At 34.9% G+C, this 19,758-nt stretch overlaps 1 protein-coding gene across 1 annotated transcript; it reads left to right on the forward strand.

Annotated features, from left to right (window-relative positions):
- The first annotated feature begins 2,396 nt into the window (after positions 1-2,396).
- LOC148871249 (kinesin-like protein KIN-5C) lies at positions 2,397-17,630 on the forward strand. Its single transcript, XM_088967668.1, has 23 exons — positions 2,397-2,694; positions 2,859-2,988; positions 5,098-5,256; positions 5,406-5,755; positions 5,839-5,977; positions 6,206-6,303; positions 6,396-6,552; positions 7,192-7,261; positions 8,369-8,445; positions 8,864-8,917; positions 10,960-11,040; positions 11,121-11,232; positions 11,319-11,405; positions 11,498-11,673; positions 11,798-11,959; positions 12,079-12,186; positions 13,801-13,959; positions 14,048-14,131; positions 14,211-14,416; positions 14,587-14,688; positions 15,683-15,792; positions 16,230-16,381; positions 17,073-17,630. Exons 1-23 carry the CDS (start codon positions 2,636-2,638, stop codon positions 17,268-17,270), a joined length of 3,030 nt encoding a protein of 1,009 aa, XP_088823794.1. The 5' UTR covers positions 2,397-2,635; the 3' UTR covers positions 17,271-17,630.
- Positions 17,631-19,758: the final 2,128 nt, after the last annotated feature.

Below are 19,758 nucleotides of genomic sequence, written 5' to 3' on the forward strand. Positions count from 1 at the left end.
GTTTGTAGAGTGCACAACCTTGTATTTTGTATTACTTTATATGCTTTTGTCCGAGCCTTACTAACAAACTAGCTGGTATATTGGCCATGAATTACAAACATATTACCACTTTATTTTTGTTCGAAGGGATCATTGCTTGGTGTAATAGAAAATTCTCAGGCTAACAAGTCTGAGAATGTGATGCCGAAGGTTGGATTCATGTCAACGTTACAGGTCTGATTTTCCTACCCACGAGAACCCTACCAAGAGCTGTAAAACTAATATGCCGCCAGTGGCCCAACACGACTTTTGGCCAGTCCAACATGACAAAATGCGGGCCGTGCCAGGCCTGAGGTTTGAGGTTTGAGGTCCATGGGCCAGCATGACACAGCACAACCGAGCAGGCCATGCGAGGTACAACCCATCACGACCCATGTATATATTTATATATATTATATATAGTATATAATATAATATATATATTATATTATACATAATAATTATATAATATATTAATTTATATATTTTCAATTTTATTATATAATATATGCATATATGAATAATTGTATACATCAAAATGCATATAAAATAAAATTTTAAGATTTTTTTTTAAACTTTTGCATATTTATTAATTTATGTTAAAAATTTCATTACTTTTTTTTTTAATTTTTAAAAAACATTGCTTGGTCCGTTTCGTAGCCTGACCTGGCCCAAGACTAGGCCTGTGGACCAACCTAACTCGTTTTGCAGCACGGGCCCATATGAACTTGAGCCATGGGCCATGCTGGGCCGACCCCCCAAAGTATCCCAAAAGAGGAAAGTATGACCCGGCTCAACATGTGGACCGACACGGCATAATCCACACTTTACACGAACTGCATGTGGGTGGATCAGCACAGTACGGCTTGCCCACACAGCCCGATTCCTACCCACGCCTCGTTACAACAGTACATTGAGTATATCTCCCATATTTGCATGTTATCATTCATGGGGAGATGTTCCCTACGTACGGATAGCTGTAGTATCATGTGCGTAAGCGTGGCTAGAAGTCTTCTGGGCAGGAGATGTCAATTCCAATGTTACTCCCTTGTGACCTCTTCAATGAAACACCAACACACCAGTCAACAGTGACTGAAATAAATTTAAAACGTCTTGTGAAGGTTAATTATTTATTTGTTTCTCTTTTTTCTATTCGTGTGTATGCCTGTGTTTCATTGATGGCTGGTTTTAGGGGTCATGGGACCCAAGATTTTGCTCCCCATCACCTATAAATGCAAGTGAGAGATTGATTGACTGTGGGCTACATGCATTTTGTGACTAACATGGGATATAATAATTGGTTCTTCAACCCATAAAACAGCTATCAAGCTAATCTTTTTTATTTCCTAATGGGCCATCGGTGAATGGTTGTACATAGAATCACCACATTTTAGATAGAACTGCCTATCCCTGATAATTACAGAAAGAAAACATAATTGAGGGTTCGTTTGATTCGTAATTGAAATTGGAATCAATATCCCTCATAACTGGAATTAGAATGGTGCGTTCCACCCACCTGTTTGGTTCAGATGGGAATTGTAATCTAGCTAGAATGGATTCTCATTCCCAAAGGAGGGGAAGGAATGGCCATTCCCTCATATAGGAAAATGCCATTCCACCAGAAATGAGAATGGGATTTCGGTTTCATTCAATCAAACAATTGGATCTGATTCCAAACCCTTTTTTCATGTGAAGCAAACGAACCCTGATGTTTGATTTTTTTGCATATTTACAATTTATAGTTGATGTGGATGGTCGGACCAGTTGACCCGTCACCTGGAGACAGTAAATTTCAATAACTCATTAATTTGATAAAAAATTGTCAACCAACCAATCAAACCAATAAAACGTTCCATCAACTCATGATTTATAGATTAAACCAAATCGGTGACGGCAAGAGTGGGCTCTCCTTTTTTCCCTTCATTCTTCTTCTTTGGTTTTGCCCCTTTGTCTCTCTCACTCATCGTAACATGTATCTAAGGTTGATGCCATAATATTCTAAATTCGATTTTTAGGCTGTGTTTGGTTGCTATGCAAATAAATTTGCATTGATACAAAAGCATGCAAATACAAATGTTTTGAAAGTAAATTTTGACCTATTTTTGCTTTAAAAAGAAATTGCATTTTTTACATTTGCACTTCCATACATTTATACTAGTGTAAATAAATTTGCATTGCAACCAAATACAGTACAAATAAAAATTTATTTACACTAGTACAAATGTTATGAAAAGTTGGCAACAAAAATAGGGCTGCAACTAGGGCAGGTTTTGGTTGAACATTTGTTAAAATTCGAATGGGCCTACACCGAGGGCCCAGGTCCAATACTGTGTAAATTCATAAACTCGGGTATCGGATTCGCGCACGTGGATGGCCAACAGCCCAAGCCCAAGATTCCCTTTTAACCAAGCGGGTCTCCGAATTTCAAATTGCAGCTCATCCCGCTCTCGTTTCAAAACACAGAGACCAAGAGGTAGAACAGAGAGAGAGAGAGAGAGAGAGAGGAAAATCAGGAGAACTCGAAAATCAGGAAAAAAGTTTCTTTTTCTTTGCAAAACATTGTTTCGATTCGAAGCCTGTGGGGTTTTCTCGTTCTCGCTTTCTCTCTCTCGTCAAGATGTCTGGGCGTCACGAGAAAGAGAAAGGTGTAAATGTTCAGGTCCTCCTTCGTTGCAGGTACTGAGATTTCATTCTCTAGGGTTATGATTTTCTAATGCTTATTATCTCTTTATTTTATATCTTGTTGGAGCATTAATCACTCCAAGGCTGTAATTTCAGATTATGGGTTTTCATGATTTCATCTGATTCTTTTCCCCCTTTTTTTTCTGTCAAATTTCCAGGCCCTTTAGCGATGAAGAGCTGCGGAACAATGCGCCGCAAGTTGTGACCTGTAATGAGTATCAGAGGGAAGTCGCTGTCTCGCAGAACATAGCTGGGAAGCAGATCGATAGGGTATTCACCTTTGATAAGGTATTAATGAAAACGAATAAGAAGCTTTGTTACATGAGATATTGTATTTTCGTTATTTTTTTGGCCTCATCTTATTCTTCAACATTGTTTTAAATACCACCTCAACGGGGCTTAAGTATATTGGGTTTGCTTGCTTAGATGTATGATTAGTAGATCCTTTATGTCTAATTTTTTTGCTTTGTTTACAAAGTGATACGAGATTTCATTCGTTATAGAAGTCAGAATTTGTTAGCCTTGTTTAGGGAGTGTGACTATTGAAGCATGGAAGGAAGGCCCGGGGTTTTAGTAGTTGCATCATTGCTGGACTGAGATTTAAAACTTACGTTACTCAAGGTGTGCAGAGATGGAATAGCCACGGAATGCTTGTTATTATTGTTGCCTTCCTGAATGAGTCAATGAGACATTCTCAAATGCTTTTCCTAGATGAAATAACCTAATCTTTGAGTGCATCGGAGAAAATGTATATGTTGTTTGTATCTTTTTGGGCAACCCTATGGGTCTTACGGAAGATAACCTTATTGAATCAGTACCTTAATATTCACTTATCAAAGATGATCATTGTTTTGATTTCCAAAAGGTATCTCTATTATTTTCTTCAACATTTTAAAGCTAATCTCCCTTATACACAGGCGGTGAAAAAACGATCTATTTGTATTGCACATCAAAAACCATGAATGAATTGGAATAATTTGCAGTCCAGGAAGCCAATTGTCTTATTGAATTGTTAATCTGGTATCAAAATTTTTTTATTTTAAATGTAATATTATGTTCTCTTCCAGGTTCAATTACTAATAGGTCTGCATGCTCCAACACTTGTAACTTTCATTGTTATTATTTTCTTTGTATATCATTTTAATAGATCAGCGACTTTGCTTCCATTCATTTGAAGACTTTGAATATCTTCACAACAATCACTCAATAATGGTGTGGTTTCAGATAGTTCTCCAACTCAATTTAACCAAGCTTAATGAAGCCTTGCTAACTTGAGAGAGCAAGAGAGAAAACTGAGCTATTTATCTGGGCTTCATTTGGTTGCTCTAATGGTTAGGAAGAGTGATAAATATTGCTTTATTTTCTCAAGAAATTATTGGAAGTGATATTTGGTGGAAAAAGAAGTTGGTAGAGTACCAGTGAGTCCCTTAGAACCCTTGCAAGAGTGATCAAATTAACCAGAGACTGGAGCCTATACTAGCAAAATGGCAAGATATGCTAAATGTACTAAAGGAACTTATATTCTGGCCCTGGTTACTTATGCTCTATTTGACATGCTTTCAAAGAATTAATTCTGATGAATTTTGTGACTCTAAGAATCATTTTTATGTTTCAATTCATGAAAATTGCATTGATAAAAAATCATTAAACTTATTGGAACTGATTCTTTTTTCTGTGTTCAAATTTATTTTAAGAATTGATTGTTTGAAGCAAAAAATTTAGCTTCAAAAAGAAACTTTTTTTTTGGGCTCAAAACACATTCTTCAAAGAGTGATTATTTGGAATAGAATTTTAACCAAACATGGGTTTAGACTCGCAGGATGGAATTATCTCAGGATAGACACTAAACTGGTGATCTATATCGTTCAATCCAGGAGCTCCTTAAATTTAAGCAGTTTCAGTGTATTGGCTGGGTCTTCCCAATTATTGTAATGCACTAAATAAAGTATGAAAAATAAAAGAAAAAACTTCCACCAGTGGTCTTGTTGCAAGTATTTAATCCCCTCTAATAAAATTTTAAAATGACTTGCATCTGCATCATTAAAGATCTTTCGGTGAAGGTATCGAAATGCTGTCACCTTTTGGTTTTTAATAAATTATAACTTGAATCTTTTCATGAGAAAGTTAAGATGAGGCATTGTCATGCAATTCTCAAACTCCTAATATGAATGTTCTTTTTTATGTATTTGTGATTATGATTATATTTGCACATATCTGGAAACTTGGGTTTGAAATATTTTAGAAACAATGGTTTTTAAAGTACATTCTTAATGATTAGGCATGCCACATGTGATTATTTTATTGTTTTACTAATGCTGTTTGATCCTATTTAGTGCCATAGATGGATTTCCTTACTAATTTCAGATATCTATTTTCTTTGAATTTTTTGTCTTTCAGGTTTTTGGTCCTTCAGCTCAACAAAGGGATTTGTATGAACAGGCAGTTGTTCCCATAGTAAATGAGGTTTTGGAAGGATTTAATTGTACAATTTTTGCTTATGGTCAAACTGGGACAGGAAAAACATACACAATGGAAGGTGACTGCAAAAGATCAAAGGTAGGTACTTGCATAATTAGGTATTCTTTTGTCTTTCTATTCATGTATGAAAAATCTGTATTTGGTAATATCCATATTGGATATACTTGTTTATCATTATTTCTGAAGCTTGTGATGGCCTTTGATGATAAGCTAAACTATTATTGCAGAGTGGGCCTAATGGACAGTTGCCTCCAGAAGCAGGTGTCATACCTAGAGCTGTTAAGCAGATATTTGACACATTGGAGAGTCAGAATGCAGAATACAGTGTTAAAGTCACTTTCTTGGAGTTGTACAATGAGGAAATTACTGATTTGCTTGCACCAGAAGAAATATCAAAGGTTGCTATTGAGGAAAAACAGAAAAAGCAGCTGCCTCTTATGGAAGATGGGAAGGGTGGGGTTCTTGTACGAGGATTAGAAGAGGAAATAGTGACTAGTGCCAGTGAAATCTTTACCCTTCTTGAGAGGGGATCTGCAAAGCGGCGCACTGCAGAGACTCTATTGAATAAACAATCTAGGTTACACTTTATCCTTTTCTTTTCTCTGTTCTGTCAAGGTCAAATGCTCATCTTCCTTTTAACAATTTGGCCATTATTTTCAGCCGGTCACATTCTCTGTTTTCCATTACAATTCACATCAAAGAACCAACCCCTGAAGGTGAAGAGCTTATTAAATGTGGGAAGCTGAATTTGGTTGATTTGGCTGGGTCAGAGAATATTTCTCGTTCTGGCGCTAGGGAGGTATTAAAGATTTGGTTTACTGTGCTACCTCAGCAGTTTGTATTTGTTAACATGGTTTTATGGCTGCTTCTTGAGTCTCTTAATTTATTTTAGAAACAACCCATCTTATTTTGGAAATGGTGTAGAGAAATTGGTAGTTTTCTTTGTTCACTAATTTGTTGATGATTTTTGCATGTCTATATACTCTTTCTAATTATTTGTGCAATTCTGTGTTGGTAAATGTTTTAGGGCCGTGCAAGAGAAGCTGGGGAAATCAACAAAAGCTTACTTACTTTAGGACGTGTCATAAATGCACTTGTGGAACACCTTGGACACGTTCCCTATAGGTTTCAACTTCAACCCATATATCCTTTGCAAATTAATCACTTTTTTTTTTCCTTCTTGCTAGTATCAATTATTTTGTTGTATTGACAAACAGGGATAGTAAGCTCACACGTTTATTGCGTGATTCATTGGGTGGAAGAACCAAAACTTGTATAATTGCCACTGTGTCACCAGCTGTTCATTGTCTTGAGGAGACCTTGAGCACTCTGGACTATGCACACAGGGCAAAGCACATAAAAAACAAGCCTGAGGTTAGCCATTCCTAGTCTTTACTAAAAGAGATACATGCATATAGTTTCTTTTTGCGTAGCTAAAACTCGTTTCTGTTTTACACGGAGATAGCTTTTGACGGTACTTTTTTTTCCTATCCGTTTTTTTCCCCGATTATAATCTGTCTGACCACTTAGCATGGAAAGCAGCTGAGTTGAAAAATGTTTTAAACTATGTATCAGATGTGTTTATGTGATAACTTTGCCTTGCATCCTATATCAGCATATTAAGTTTAGTGATATTTATTGTTTAGGTAGAATTGTTTCTTGATTCAACACCAGTTATGATTGTAAATAGCAAAAATTAACTAAAATTCTGTATCTCACCATTTCTTGATCTCTTAGTTTGTTCACATTTATGCTGGGAAGTGATTGAGTGAATACTCCTTTTTTGCATTTTCTTCTTCTGTGTGACATTTTTAGGCATTTTCACTAATGGTGGCCCTATCTCCTATTGTTATGTGAGATTAATTTTGGTGAGGTTATGCTTTTGTCTCACAAGGACTGGCATTTTTTGCTTTTGTGGAATGCTTTGCTGTTTTGTAGTCTATGCTTTTTATTATTGATTCTGCATATGTGATGACTCTCTCGTTCATATTTTTTCCCTCTGTCTATCTATAGGTTAACCAAAAAATGATGAAGTCAACTCTTATCAAGGATCTTTATGGCGAAATTGATAGACTTAAAGCAGGTATATACTTTTTCTGTAAGGAATTTAACCACTCTTTTTTTTCTTTTCTTTCATATAAGGAGAAAAAAATCCCACCCTTTTCTGTGCTGGATTATAGTATAGTGTTTGGTGGGACCTTGGCCTGTAATCTATGAACACGAGAATCATCACCTATCTTGAAGGGTTACATGGAGCTGTACCTCTAAAACCAACTTCTAACTACAAATAGAGGAAAAGAATGAATATCCTAAGGCCAAATGTTTCTTGTGAGCTGGCTCTAAATGTTGCACAATTGTGTCTAGTCCATAAACAATTAATGTTTATCTTGCCCTGAATTGGTTTTTGCAAAGAGGAAATGCTGATAGGCCATGGTCTCACCACACCTATTTCCTTAACAGCAATTGAATATGTAGCTATTAGCTAATTTCCCTCTTGGAACTATTGATGCTGGAACCAAGCAGTCCAAGCTGAGCACAAAGCTCCATATCTCTTAGTAAATACCAAAAGAAGTGTTTTATGTAAACCAGATCGAGTAAAATTCAGTTTCTGCTTTAGCTCTTTACAAATTCTGACATTCTAAAGCAAGCATGTACTTGCTAAATCTCATTCTGAGGCTTTCTTAGAAGTGTGAAAATTGAGCTATTATAGCATGAGAGTTGTCAATTGACTCCGAAAATCCAATACCCGATCCAATTATTTGGATTTGGATGTTAAAACTTGCATCTGTTTAGTAATTGGATTGGATTCAGGTTGACCTCATCCAATCCAATGAAATTCTGATTCTGGTTATATGCATATATATTTACAAACATTTTTATGTAAGTTAAAAAATAATAATTATTATTTTTTTATTTTTTTCATTATTTCTGATGATAATATAGTGGATTTGGATTTGAAAGATCAACATTCAGATCAGACTTGGATGTATCTGAATACGATCCAAATCCAACCTGCTTACATCCCTATATATCATTTTGACAGTCTACATCCAGTTACTCAATTAGCTCTGTGTTGGTATTGAGAATCTTGAGATCATAACATATCTAAGCTAGGCTTGGGTCATATGATTGCATGTGCTGTTATTTCCTGGCTTCCAAATAAACAATTTGTTTTTTTTGATTCCTCTAGAGGTTTATGCTGCACGTGAAAAGAATGGAGTTTACATTCCAAAGGAACGGTACTATCAGGAAGAGAGTGAAAGGAAGGTATTGCCTTTCTCCCTGTTTGTGGCTGTAGAAAATAATCATCTTGATTTGGTTAGTAATAGTTAACTATTGGTTGTACACTTATACTCAACTATGTGTTTTTGGTTTATTGCTTGTTTGTGCTGAATTAACATTGGAATTGTGAGTTTGTCGATAAAAAATTTGATTTCAACCATTGTTGTTACATTAGCATTTGGCATGGTCATTGTCCTCGAAAATCTAAATATGGTGAAAAATAAGTCACCTATATTTTGAGGATTTTTGAATATTTGGGTTGTAGGTGTTTCCTCTGTCATAATTACCCTACTATCTATATGCCTTTTAAACTGCCTTTGTGCAAACAGATTTTATTTATCTATGCTGAGGCAATGAAACATTAGTGTTATTTGACCTGTGTATTTGGTTTCTTTGTGTTAAGGCAATGGCAGAGCAAATTGAACAGATGGGAGTAATGTTGGAGACAAATCAGAAGGTCAGTTCAAGGTGTAGGATGCTTATTTATATCTATATTTACTCTTGCATGGAAAAATGCATGGAAGTGTGGTCAAAGTGAAAGCTGCCCTTGTCATAATCAGAATTTGTCTGCTTGAGGCATGGAATGCTTATCACTCTAGATGGTACTGCTTTGAAAGGAAAGTAACTTAAAACATTGGAAGGAAGATAGTCATGTACAGTGTTTTAAAAGGCGTGGGGGGCATACCTTGGAGGCGCGCCTCCAGGCGAGGCACTCCCAAAATGCCCTGAGGCGTATGCCAGAGGCATTGACACCTCTAAGGCGTATGCCTCATGCGGTTTTTTCATGAGGCGTGCTAGAGGCGTACACCTCATGCGCCTCATGCACATTTTATATAAAAAGACAGAAAAAAAAGAAACGAAAGGGAAGGGAAAGAAAAAGAAAGAGAAGAAAAAAAGAGAAGGAAAAGGAAGGGAAGAAAAGATAAGGGGAAAGAAAGTGGATTGCCCCTTCGGCTGGGGGACAAGAACCCCCCCTTCAACTAATGTTATGCATCTTTATTCTACTTAATATAAAAGATTTTTATTAAAAATAAAGAAAAAATGAGATCCCCCCTTCCTCTTCCTCCTCCTAACCCCTTCCCCTTAAGGAGGTTTACGCCTCTTGTGTTCTGAACTATGCCTCACGCTTCTAGGTAGTGGAACACCTCGCATTATGTCTCCACATTTTAAAACGTTGGTTATGTATGAACCTGAAAAAGGTTTGAAATCACATGACAGCCCTAGATTTTGAAAGTTGAGAGCATTTCACTTAGTAATATATCACTGAAAAGAATAACTAATGAAATATACTGTCTTCATTATTTCTAACTTTTACCTTTTATAAACAAGGTTTAAAATGTTGATGTCGGTTGAAGTGTTGGCCAAAATATTGTATTGAAATATTGTGAAGATTATAGACATGGTGGAAGCATTGTAAAATCTTGAAAAATATAGAATGATATTTTATGAAATGATAAAAGACAGATAGGTAGACTTTTTTAAATTATTATCTTGTTCCGAATCATTAACCAAAGCGAAGAAACTCAAGTTATAGACAAAAGAATATGTTCTTAAGTTGTCCTATAAAACTTAAGATTCAAAACTTCATGATAGTATTAGTTAAGGCAAATTTTAAACCCATAGAAAATCTAAATGATTGTAATAAATAACCAAATAATCTATTACACACAAAAATAATATTTTACTTAAATATTTGAAATGAATATTGAGCTAGGTGAAAGCGGTAAACATGTAAGTTAGGCTAGCAATAACATTGTTACTCCACATATCTACAATATTGTCGGTAAACATGTTGTAATACTATCTCTTGTAGTCTATATAGTGCTGGTAGCGTTCATTGTGGAATATGTTGGTTCTAGTAAAATTTCTTGTAAGTATCCATGGAAGTGGAAATGGAAATATGCTGCGGAAACTATCTTTTGTACTCTACATAGTGCTGGTAGTGGTAATAGGAATATGTTGATTCTAGTAAAATTTCGTGTCGCTACCCATGGAAATGGAAATTTGTTGTGGAAATATTAGCGAATTTAGGGACATTTTAAATGATGTTTACAAGTGGTGATGAATGATAAAATCTCATACTTCAAACATCCATGACTGTGCCAGTTCAATATGTTATCCATAAAATAAATTATGCATAAATAAAAGCTATCCTGCGTATGGAATACTAGTATTAGTCAGGTAATGCACACGGTATATCATATAGAATATATTAAACTGGTAGTCAAGAGAATCTTTAATAATATAAAAAAAGAACGTAACCAAATGGAGGCATATATAAATTCATTAAGATGTATGCTTCTTGTGATTTGTGGCTTGATCTTGCATGGGTGGGCCTATGACAGGGGCCATGATGCTTCATTATCTTTAGTTTGTTTTTGGCTAGGCTGCGTGATGTGCCTAATTGTACATCTTTTGTGCTTTTATTAGTATTGTTGTGTGTAATGTTTTCTGTTATACTCTATCATGGTACTCATTGTCATTTTTGGTTATGTGCAGCAAATTGAAGAACTGCAAGACAAATATGATGGTCAGGTCCGCCAATGCTTTGATCTGAGTAACAAGCTTGATACTACTCAGGTAATCAAAATATATATGCTTTGGTGTTTGTTCTTGGTATTCATATGTGGAGTTGCATCAAGTATGTTCCATTTATGCAGAAAAACTTGGACCAAACAACTAAGTTACTTGCTAGAGCTGAAGAGGATCTTAAGAAATCACAGTATGCTGTGAAGGAGAGGGATTTTATTATCTCTGAACAGAGAAAAGCAGGTATGCATGCCACTACATCTCTTTCCCTCTTATGAGATTTTTGGGAGTGTGTTTGTCTTTTTGATCCTTTTGAATCTGTTAACCAGAAAATGCTCTGGCACATCAGGCATGTGTTCTCCAATCTGATTTGGAGAAGTCTCTGCAGGACAATGCTTTATTATTTTCAAAATTAGGTACCTTCTTAACCTGCAGTTTGATCATCTATCTGTCATTATTCTGATTGCTAATACTTATTTTCTCTTTTCAACTTGAATGTGGTATTCAGATAGAGAAGATCAAATGAATGCCGAAAACAAGGTAGTGGTGAACAACTTTCAGGCAGAGCTTGCAGAACAAATTGGTGTTCTTTGTAGTAAAGTGGCTACATCAATGTCTCAACAACATGAACACCTCCAATCTGCTGAGGAACTCTGCCAGTTTTTCCTGAGTTTTCATGAGAATGTATTTCACTTGTTGTAAATCCTGGTTGCAGTATGGTTGTTTTTTTGCAATATTGTGTAGTTGGTTTATTCATCTTTATCCTTTGTTTATTCATATTTATTACCTCTTGAAATCTTTCATGTAGTCTGTGTCGGATTTAAAGAAGAAAGTAACTGCTTCAAGGGCATTGTATGTATCTCACCTGGAAGCCCTGCAAAATGTAGTACGCTTGCACAAGGCAAACAATAATGCTGGCCTGGAGGAGATTTTATCTGTGGTTGCTACTCATGCCTCCTCAATTGAACAAGTAAAGACATTTTCCAGTTTGGGTTTAAGTACTTTTATTTTTCTTTTATTTTTTTGTTCTTTTCCAGCCCTTCAAATGCCTTTTGATCTCTGTTTTAATTTGAAACTTTTCTGCACAAGTTTCTAGCTACAGAGGCTGGTGAAGCCAATTCAGCATTTGCTGATCTTGAAGGTACTTTATCAACTCATCAAGGGGAGATGGCTCTTTTTGCTAGGGAATTGCGTGAGGTTTGTTCTTCAACTTGTGTGTTTTTCTAGGCATGAGCATGTTTCATTTATTGATGTTTTTTAAACCTTGGTTAAAATGGAATAACAGGGTAAAGTAGGGAAATTACCTGCATGTTGTACTCCATTTTAGCCATGTGGAGGAATCCTGTGCTCAATCCAGACTGTTCATCAGATGGGGTATAGTCTGTATTGGAGTTTACAAGTGATAATATCCCTATTCTAACCTGGTGTTGGAGTTTAGCACAATTAATATTACCCCCCTAAATTTCCAAATATTTGGTTTAAATGTTGCTCATAAAAAGGAATATCTCGAACAAGCCTTGCTTACAAATGATTCCTAAGTAAGATATACTTCAAATATTTTATTGGAACATGGACCACTAATTACTCATTGGAAATATATAATTTCAAATCAGTTTACAAGTGATCATATCGTTGCATGGTGCCAACCAGTTGGTTGGTAAGGTCTCCTGCAGGTCGTAGTGGAGACTTGGGATCGAATCCCACCTGCAACTGGGTTGGGGGGATGGGCTACCCCTGTTGTGTAACCCTTCAGAAGATATAAAAAAAGTGATCTTATTGTTTAATGGCTTCCATGGGCAATTTTGTCCCTTACTTCTAAACCCAATTATGAACCGGTAAATATTAATTTGGATTGAATAGCACATTTGGTAACATATAATTTATAAAGCTTGTATGTAAGTCAAATAATAAGATTCAAGTGGATGACTCAATATATGGGAGTGCAGTTCAGTTGGGTTAAAAGGGCAGCAAATGATCTTGCAGGTGTCTTAGCAAAACAAGGGGTGGGGAGGAATCAGTTGTTTTGGGCTCAATTGTAGTAGTTTTTTTGTCTGTGGAGAGTTAAGAATGTTTACCTCTCCCTATCTTGTAATTGTTTTTAAATATTTCTAATGAATTTCTGTTATTGATCAAAGAAAAACAAGAAAAAAGATACAAGTCAAATGATACATGCAAAGTGGAAAGAAGATGAGTCATCACAAGTTTAAAAGGACTCAGAAGTGCCAAATTAACTCCGGAAGATGCATTTGGTTGTGATGATTTATGAGCAACAGCTTTTTTAAAATTTGTTAGTTCTGAAAGGAATTTGAAAGAACCAAAGGTAACCATTTGGACATCATGAAGTAGCAAATATGCTATCTTGGAACTTTTCAAAATTGGCACTTGAGCGTTCCTTCTCCAGATCCAGTTCTTAGCTTTGAGCACCAAGTTGCAGGCATCCTCTAATAGTTATCCATGCAATGTTTATCCTGAACTGTAGGCGCTGGAAAAAAGTTCCTCTAACCAATTTGAAGAAAAATAACTTGTCTCCCACATGGAAGAGATATGTTAAATGTTGCAAATTTGTCACCTTTATAATGCATATCATATATTATTTTTTTTTAAACTACTATCTTTTTTTCCAGATTGCCTAAATGAAAACATTAATACAGTTAACGTCTCTGGCCAATATGCCAATGGATTCTGTAGATAACTTTTGCCCTTTACTCTTTTTGCTCTTAAACACCCATGCATGCATTAATGTAGTTATTTTACTAAAAATGCCTTTCTCTAATATCTCCTTGTTTACCCTTGTTTAACTTGACTATGCAGAGATTCCATGCTAGTATTGAACATGTCAGGGAACAGTCCAAATTCACTCTTGGGCTTCTCGATACACTTCAGGAAGAGTCACTCAAACTTGAAAGACATGCAAGTGAGGCTCACGAGATTCAGACAAAGAGCATTGGTGAATTTCAGAAGGTTTATGAGGTACATTATGGAACCTAAGTTGGACACAAGTGTTTTTTTTTTCAATTTTTTTGAATTATCTGATTTTCCTTTGAACATGACTTTGCAGGAGCAATCAAAATCTGAAGCAGAGAAACTTTTAGCTGATATGACATCATTAGTTTCTAACCACATCCAACGCCAAAAAGAGTTGGTCTGTTTAAATGCCCTTAGTGTCTCTTACACTTCAATGTCTTGGCTTCTGTTAGTTTGCTTGATAATGGGACATGCAGGTGGATGCAAGGCTTGTGGGTTTGAGAGATGCTGCTACTGGAAACAAGGCATTTTTGGATGCACATGTATCATCAATGGAGGGTATTACAAATGATGCCAAAAGAAAGTGGCAAGCATTTTCTATACAATCCGAGAATGCTGCTAATGATGGTGCTGATTTCTCTGCTGCCAAACATTGTCGTATGGAGTCTTTCCTACAGCAATGGTCAGTTTTCTCTATTCTGGGGCCTGAATGATTGGGAGCCCTATCTATTGTTAAAACTATTTTTCTTATTATTTTCTTTGTTTAATGATATTTAATATTTTACGTAATACTCTGTGAGGCCATGGCACTTTCGTTACTTTTCATTTGATTTTTGTATTTATTTGTTACAGTATAAGCACTGTAGGAAATGCTTGTAAACACTACAAGAGGACAAATGAAGCTGTGAACGAGATGACTGGCAGCCATGTTTCAGCTGTGGCTTTGCTTGTCAGGTTAGTCATTGTTATTGTTTCCTTCATTTATTTAACTCTTTAATCTATGGCTAATAATAGGTTCAGTTTGCAGTCTGATTTTAGTTACCTAGAATATTTGATCTATTTAGAGTGGGTTAGTTTCTACCATAATTGTCAAGGCGATGCCTAGGCAGGCACCTAGGCGACAAGGTGCCCTTGGAGGCTCGCCTTGCCTAATAGCCAAGCAGTTTTATATGTTGTGTTATAAAATACTTTTATATTCTTAGTTTTTGGAGATTATAATTATAAAATAGACATTATTAAACTAAAAGATTCATATTGGGTGTTTATATATTAATTTCTTCTTATTATTTTATTATTTGTGGGGTTAATCAACACAGACTTCAAAACCTGAACGAATAAGGAAGATAAATTTTGTCTAATCAACACTATTTCTTCTTCTTCCACCGTTTCTTTTCTTCTTTTCCTATAACAAAAATAGCGGTTCAGCCCCTATAAGTTTTACAATTTTTTTTTTTGTTTTTTCTCATGAATATGTTGATTTTCTGTACTTTAACACGAAGTTTATACTTTTCTTATGAAAATTATGGATAATTAAGGAAATATGGTTATGGAACCTAGTGAACTACCTTAAGATAGATGTTTTTACTTAAAAAAATCCTTTGCCTAGGCAAATAGGTGATGAGGTGCCACCCTGTTGCCTAGCCTTGCCTTGGTGCCTTCAAAACTATGTTTTCTACCCATCTGCCATGCTAGTTGTACTGAAAATATGTTCTAATTCGCATATTGGAGTCGTTAATTGTTTGCTTTGCAAGCATTGTCATCCTGGATATAGTGGAATGGGGTGACAGGATTTGTATAACTGATCCTAGTTCTTTGTGGTGTGGCTTTATTGATGTATTTTTGGCTTTGTTGACTTGAATTGAGTTCAGTTGAGTTTGTCAATATTATCAGTTTATCATTATCATGAGTGCAACATTTTGTGAAACACCTTTTCCCATTCTTTATGCAGGAATGCCTCTGAAAGCAATGAGCAACATGATGCTGAAATTTGTTCTGCAAGGGATGCAGCAGAGAAAGACGTGGTGAAGAATAATGAAGATATTCTTCAGCAGATTGAAAGTAAGCTTCTTCTGTGCTAATATAATTTCCTCAGTTGCATACATTTCGTCAAAGCGGAGAGACATCAAATCTACCCTCCCTTTTCTTTTTATCACTAATTCCTGTGGATGTTCGCACTTGGTTAATTGAACCTTTTCATTTCTTTGCTGAAATGTTGTCAGATGTGACTACTCACCTATCAACAGTTGTCTGGGTTTTATTACAAAGATTATATCTTTGTTTTTATGAACTAGAAAGGTTTTGATTGGAAGTTGCTTATGTTTTCTATACAAGTTAAAATGGAGCCTTCTGAGTAAATAATTCTCTATTTTTTTCTTCACTTATTGTGCAAGTGGAGTACTGCTTTTGCTGGAAGATGAATACACACAAAAATGGAGCCTTCACTTATTGTGTGGATTTAAAATTTTTGATTGCTGACTTTCAAAATGTTCCTATAGGTTTATCAGGGGAAGAACGTGGATCGATTTGTAACATCATGGCGGCTGTTGAGGCTCATAGAGATACCGTGCATAAGCTTCGAGAGGACCATTTGGTTCAAACAGCTGAGATTGAACAGAGAGCACAGAACACCTTCCAGCAGAGATACATGGTAAGCTGACTCATCCCCCAAGTTTTCAGTATTATAACTTAGGGAAAATGAAGTCTTCCGCACTTCTAACCTGTGCAGATTCATTTAAATATTAAATAATGATGCCTTCTGTTGCACGGAAAATAACCAACCATCAAGTCTCGAATGTCATGTTTGTGTAAATATTGAAAATACTGAACCTTCAATTAATAAATGTAATATCAGGTAATGGGAAGATATATTAAAATATCTAGTGTATCATGGAGCTTTTTTTTTCCGATAAAATTGTGTATCATCGAGCTTGAGGTCCAGATTTGTTCAGTTAATTCTAGACCCGTTTAAGCATTCACAAATCACCAACAATCAAAATTACCTTTAGAGCTTGATGGTAAAAAATGTTGACATGTAAAGTACTGTACATCTGACGTCTTATATCGCTTTTTAACATCTGCTGTTATTGTACATATCTATTTATTTTAACTTGTCAATTTTTATATTAGATATTGTTCTTCAATTTGAGTTTTGTTTAAAACAATTTATAAAAACAATGAAGAAACCACACTGGTTTTATACTTTCATTACTATGTATGGAAATTGTTGGAGACTGAGTTATAGACCAGGTGAACATGTTGGTGAAATGTTTTTTTTTCCTGTTTTTTCTCTTTATTTTCTTTTGTTATTTTGCTTTTTCTTTGACCAAATAAATCTGCAGGACTATGAACCGACTGGTACGACTCCAACAAGGACTGAACCAGAGGTTCCGACAAAGGGGACGATTGAGTCGTTACGGTCAATGCCAATGGAAGCCCTCCTTGAGGAGTTCCGGGAAAACAACCCGTATGAACCATCGGTTTCAAAGGAGCAAAAGCCTTCTACAATATCACGCTTACCTCTCAGTCAACTCAATTAATGTTGTGATTTCTCTCCTGCCAGATTTCTTTCTGATGTGTAATTCTTTCTTCGTAATTTTTTTACCTTTTTATTTCTTGCTTTGCTGTTATTATTGTAATTGAAATGGACGAGAATGGGGCCGTGGAGGCTCCTTTGAGGGCCAAAATGGGGCGAGAATTGCTTTTTTTAAAAGTGGGTGAGAATGGTGTATTTGGGGACTTCATCGAGGGCCATTACGGATTTCCGTTAATAAATCTCAGCTCGGGATTTATGAAACAAATGGGTCTGTTGTAACTTGTAAAATTGATGGAAAGCTTCAGAGTTTGTCTTAATGACTGGGTTGTTAAATCTTAAATTATGAACATTTTCTTCTGTTAAATCTTTTGTTGATTCTTTTGAGTATTAATTCTTACATTTTCACCGTTTTCAACCAAATGACCAATTGATTACTTTGTTTCTATTTACATGATCCAAATTCAGAGTGATCTTTTATTTCAGTTTTCTTTTTTTTTTTTTGTAGTTTATTCCATGTTTGGACTAGGTTGCGGGGAGTTACGGCTGAGGTTGAGGGGGCATTCAAAGAGACCGGTGAGGAGCAGATCCCATTCTGCATTCAAATAGGTTAGGAAGGTTAGATACCGGATCTGCTCCTTACATAGTGCACTGTGCACCTCATACTGACCTCACATCTCATCATGTATCGGGAACATCTCCCGTATTTATGAATTATTATTCATGGGAGATGTTTCAATGGATGGTGGGATGTGGTCTCGGGAAGTTAAGGTTTAAAATATTGGTTTCATCAGAATTGGATTTTTTCTTTATTTTTTTTTGAAAATTTCGTAAATATAGTACATTAAAAAACGTACGCAACCAATAACAAATAAATACCATTTCAATTCAAACACCGAAATATATGGACATGCTATTGATTGATTAAATGAAAGAATGCATTCCTCCTAATTTTTTATTTCAATTAGTTCATTCCATGTCCAATGCAAGATATTAGGTATTTTTGCAGATGGAAACTCTCACGAGCAATTTGGTTGAAAATGAAAGAATTGGAAGTGAGAAATTCTTAATTCCAAAATTTGCTTCCAATGGAGTGGTCCATGTACCGTGTGTTCAAGATAATCAGATAAGAGATTAAAATGGTAGAAAAAAGGAGACGAAGGAACATGTAGAAAACATAGAAAGAAAGTTGGGTACAATCAATGTTCAAAATATTGATATGCCCGATACGCTGGTAGGGGTGTATCAGGCAAATTGATACATTGTTTTTTATTTCATTTTTTTTTTAATTTTTTTTTCCAAAATTGGTTCAGGGGGGCCAGTTTAGGGCTCCTCCACCCCTAAACCGGTTAGACCCCCGATACATCCAATGTAGGGGTGTATCGGAAGGGTCCTGGAATGATACGTATTGGTCGATACGGGCTGATATGTGTCGATATTTTGAACCTTGGGTACAATTTACGAGATGGGCGACAGAATGAAAGAGGGTGTATGTTAATTAGTTCACAACTGTTCGATTGTATGACAAGAAAAATTAGAGACAGAGGGTGGGTGGTACTCTGGTTCAAAGTTCAAAGTATTGGAAATGCTGTGTATCGGAAAGGCAAATTTAAGAGATGTATCGAGATAAGCCTTGGATACGTATGGATATGAATGAAAAATTAAGATACATATGGAAATGTTATAAATACTCCAATAAATCATAAATAAGCATCAATATCACTAAATATAACACATAAATGAGCTATTTATGCATAAAGATAGCATGTTTTAGTGAGTTTTATGAAAAAAAAACATATTATAATCAATATACGGGAAGAGAAACATACTATCTAATAAAGTGCTTAATTCATTCCCAATCTTCCAAATTCCATTATAATTTTCTAAAATTGAGTAGATTTATGGACATAATAGATCAAGTAATTATTTTGCATGTTTCATTCTAATTTTCTAAAATTTAAATAATTATTTGTTTTTATTCAAATAATTATTTTGCATATTTTATTCTAAAGATTAAATTTAAATTAAGAAAAGTAAATATACAACAAAAAATTGAATGGATTTATGGATATAATAGATCAAATAATTATTTTGCATGTTTCATTATAATTTTTCTAAAAATTAAATAATTATTTATTTTTATTCAAATAATTATATTGCATGTTTTATTCTAAAAATTAGGTTAAATTTAAAAAAAAGTAAATATGTAACAGAAAAAGTGAATGGATTTATGGAAATAATAGATCAAATAATTATTTTGCATGTTTCATTTTAAAAACTGAATAATTATTTATTTTTATCCAAATAATTATTTTGCATGTTTTATTCTAACAATTAAAAAAGTAAATATGTAAAAAAAAATTGAATGGATTTATGGACACAATACATTATCCTTATATTTACTGTAATTATTTATTATTAGAATTTAGATCATAGCAAAAAATTAGAGAAATAATTAAATATTTATAATCTAAAAGTAAAAAATAAAAAAAATA

The sequence above is a fragment of the Nelumbo lutea genome, chromosome 2 (assembly GCF_056320005.1).
Source record: "Nelumbo lutea isolate HS-2025 chromosome 2, American lotus-T2T, whole genome shotgun sequence".
In the NCBI taxonomy this organism is placed as follows: domain Eukaryota; kingdom Viridiplantae; phylum Streptophyta; class Magnoliopsida; order Proteales; family Nelumbonaceae; genus Nelumbo; species Nelumbo lutea.

Excerpts from the sequence above, each read along its gene's own strand:
- LOC148871249 (XM_088967668.1), top strand. The coding sequence starts at position 2,636 with ATGTCTGGGCGTCACGAGAAAGAGAAAGGTGTAAATGTTCAGGTCCTC. Across the intron at positions 11,960-12,078 it reads ATGCCTCCTCAATTGAACAA|TTTCTAGCTACAGAGGCTGG; the intron begins GTAAAGACATTT and ends TTTCTGCACAAG. Across the intron at positions 12,187-13,800 it reads TTGCTAGGGAATTGCGTGAG|AGATTCCATGCTAGTATTGA; the intron begins GTTTGTTCTTCA and ends TTGACTATGCAG.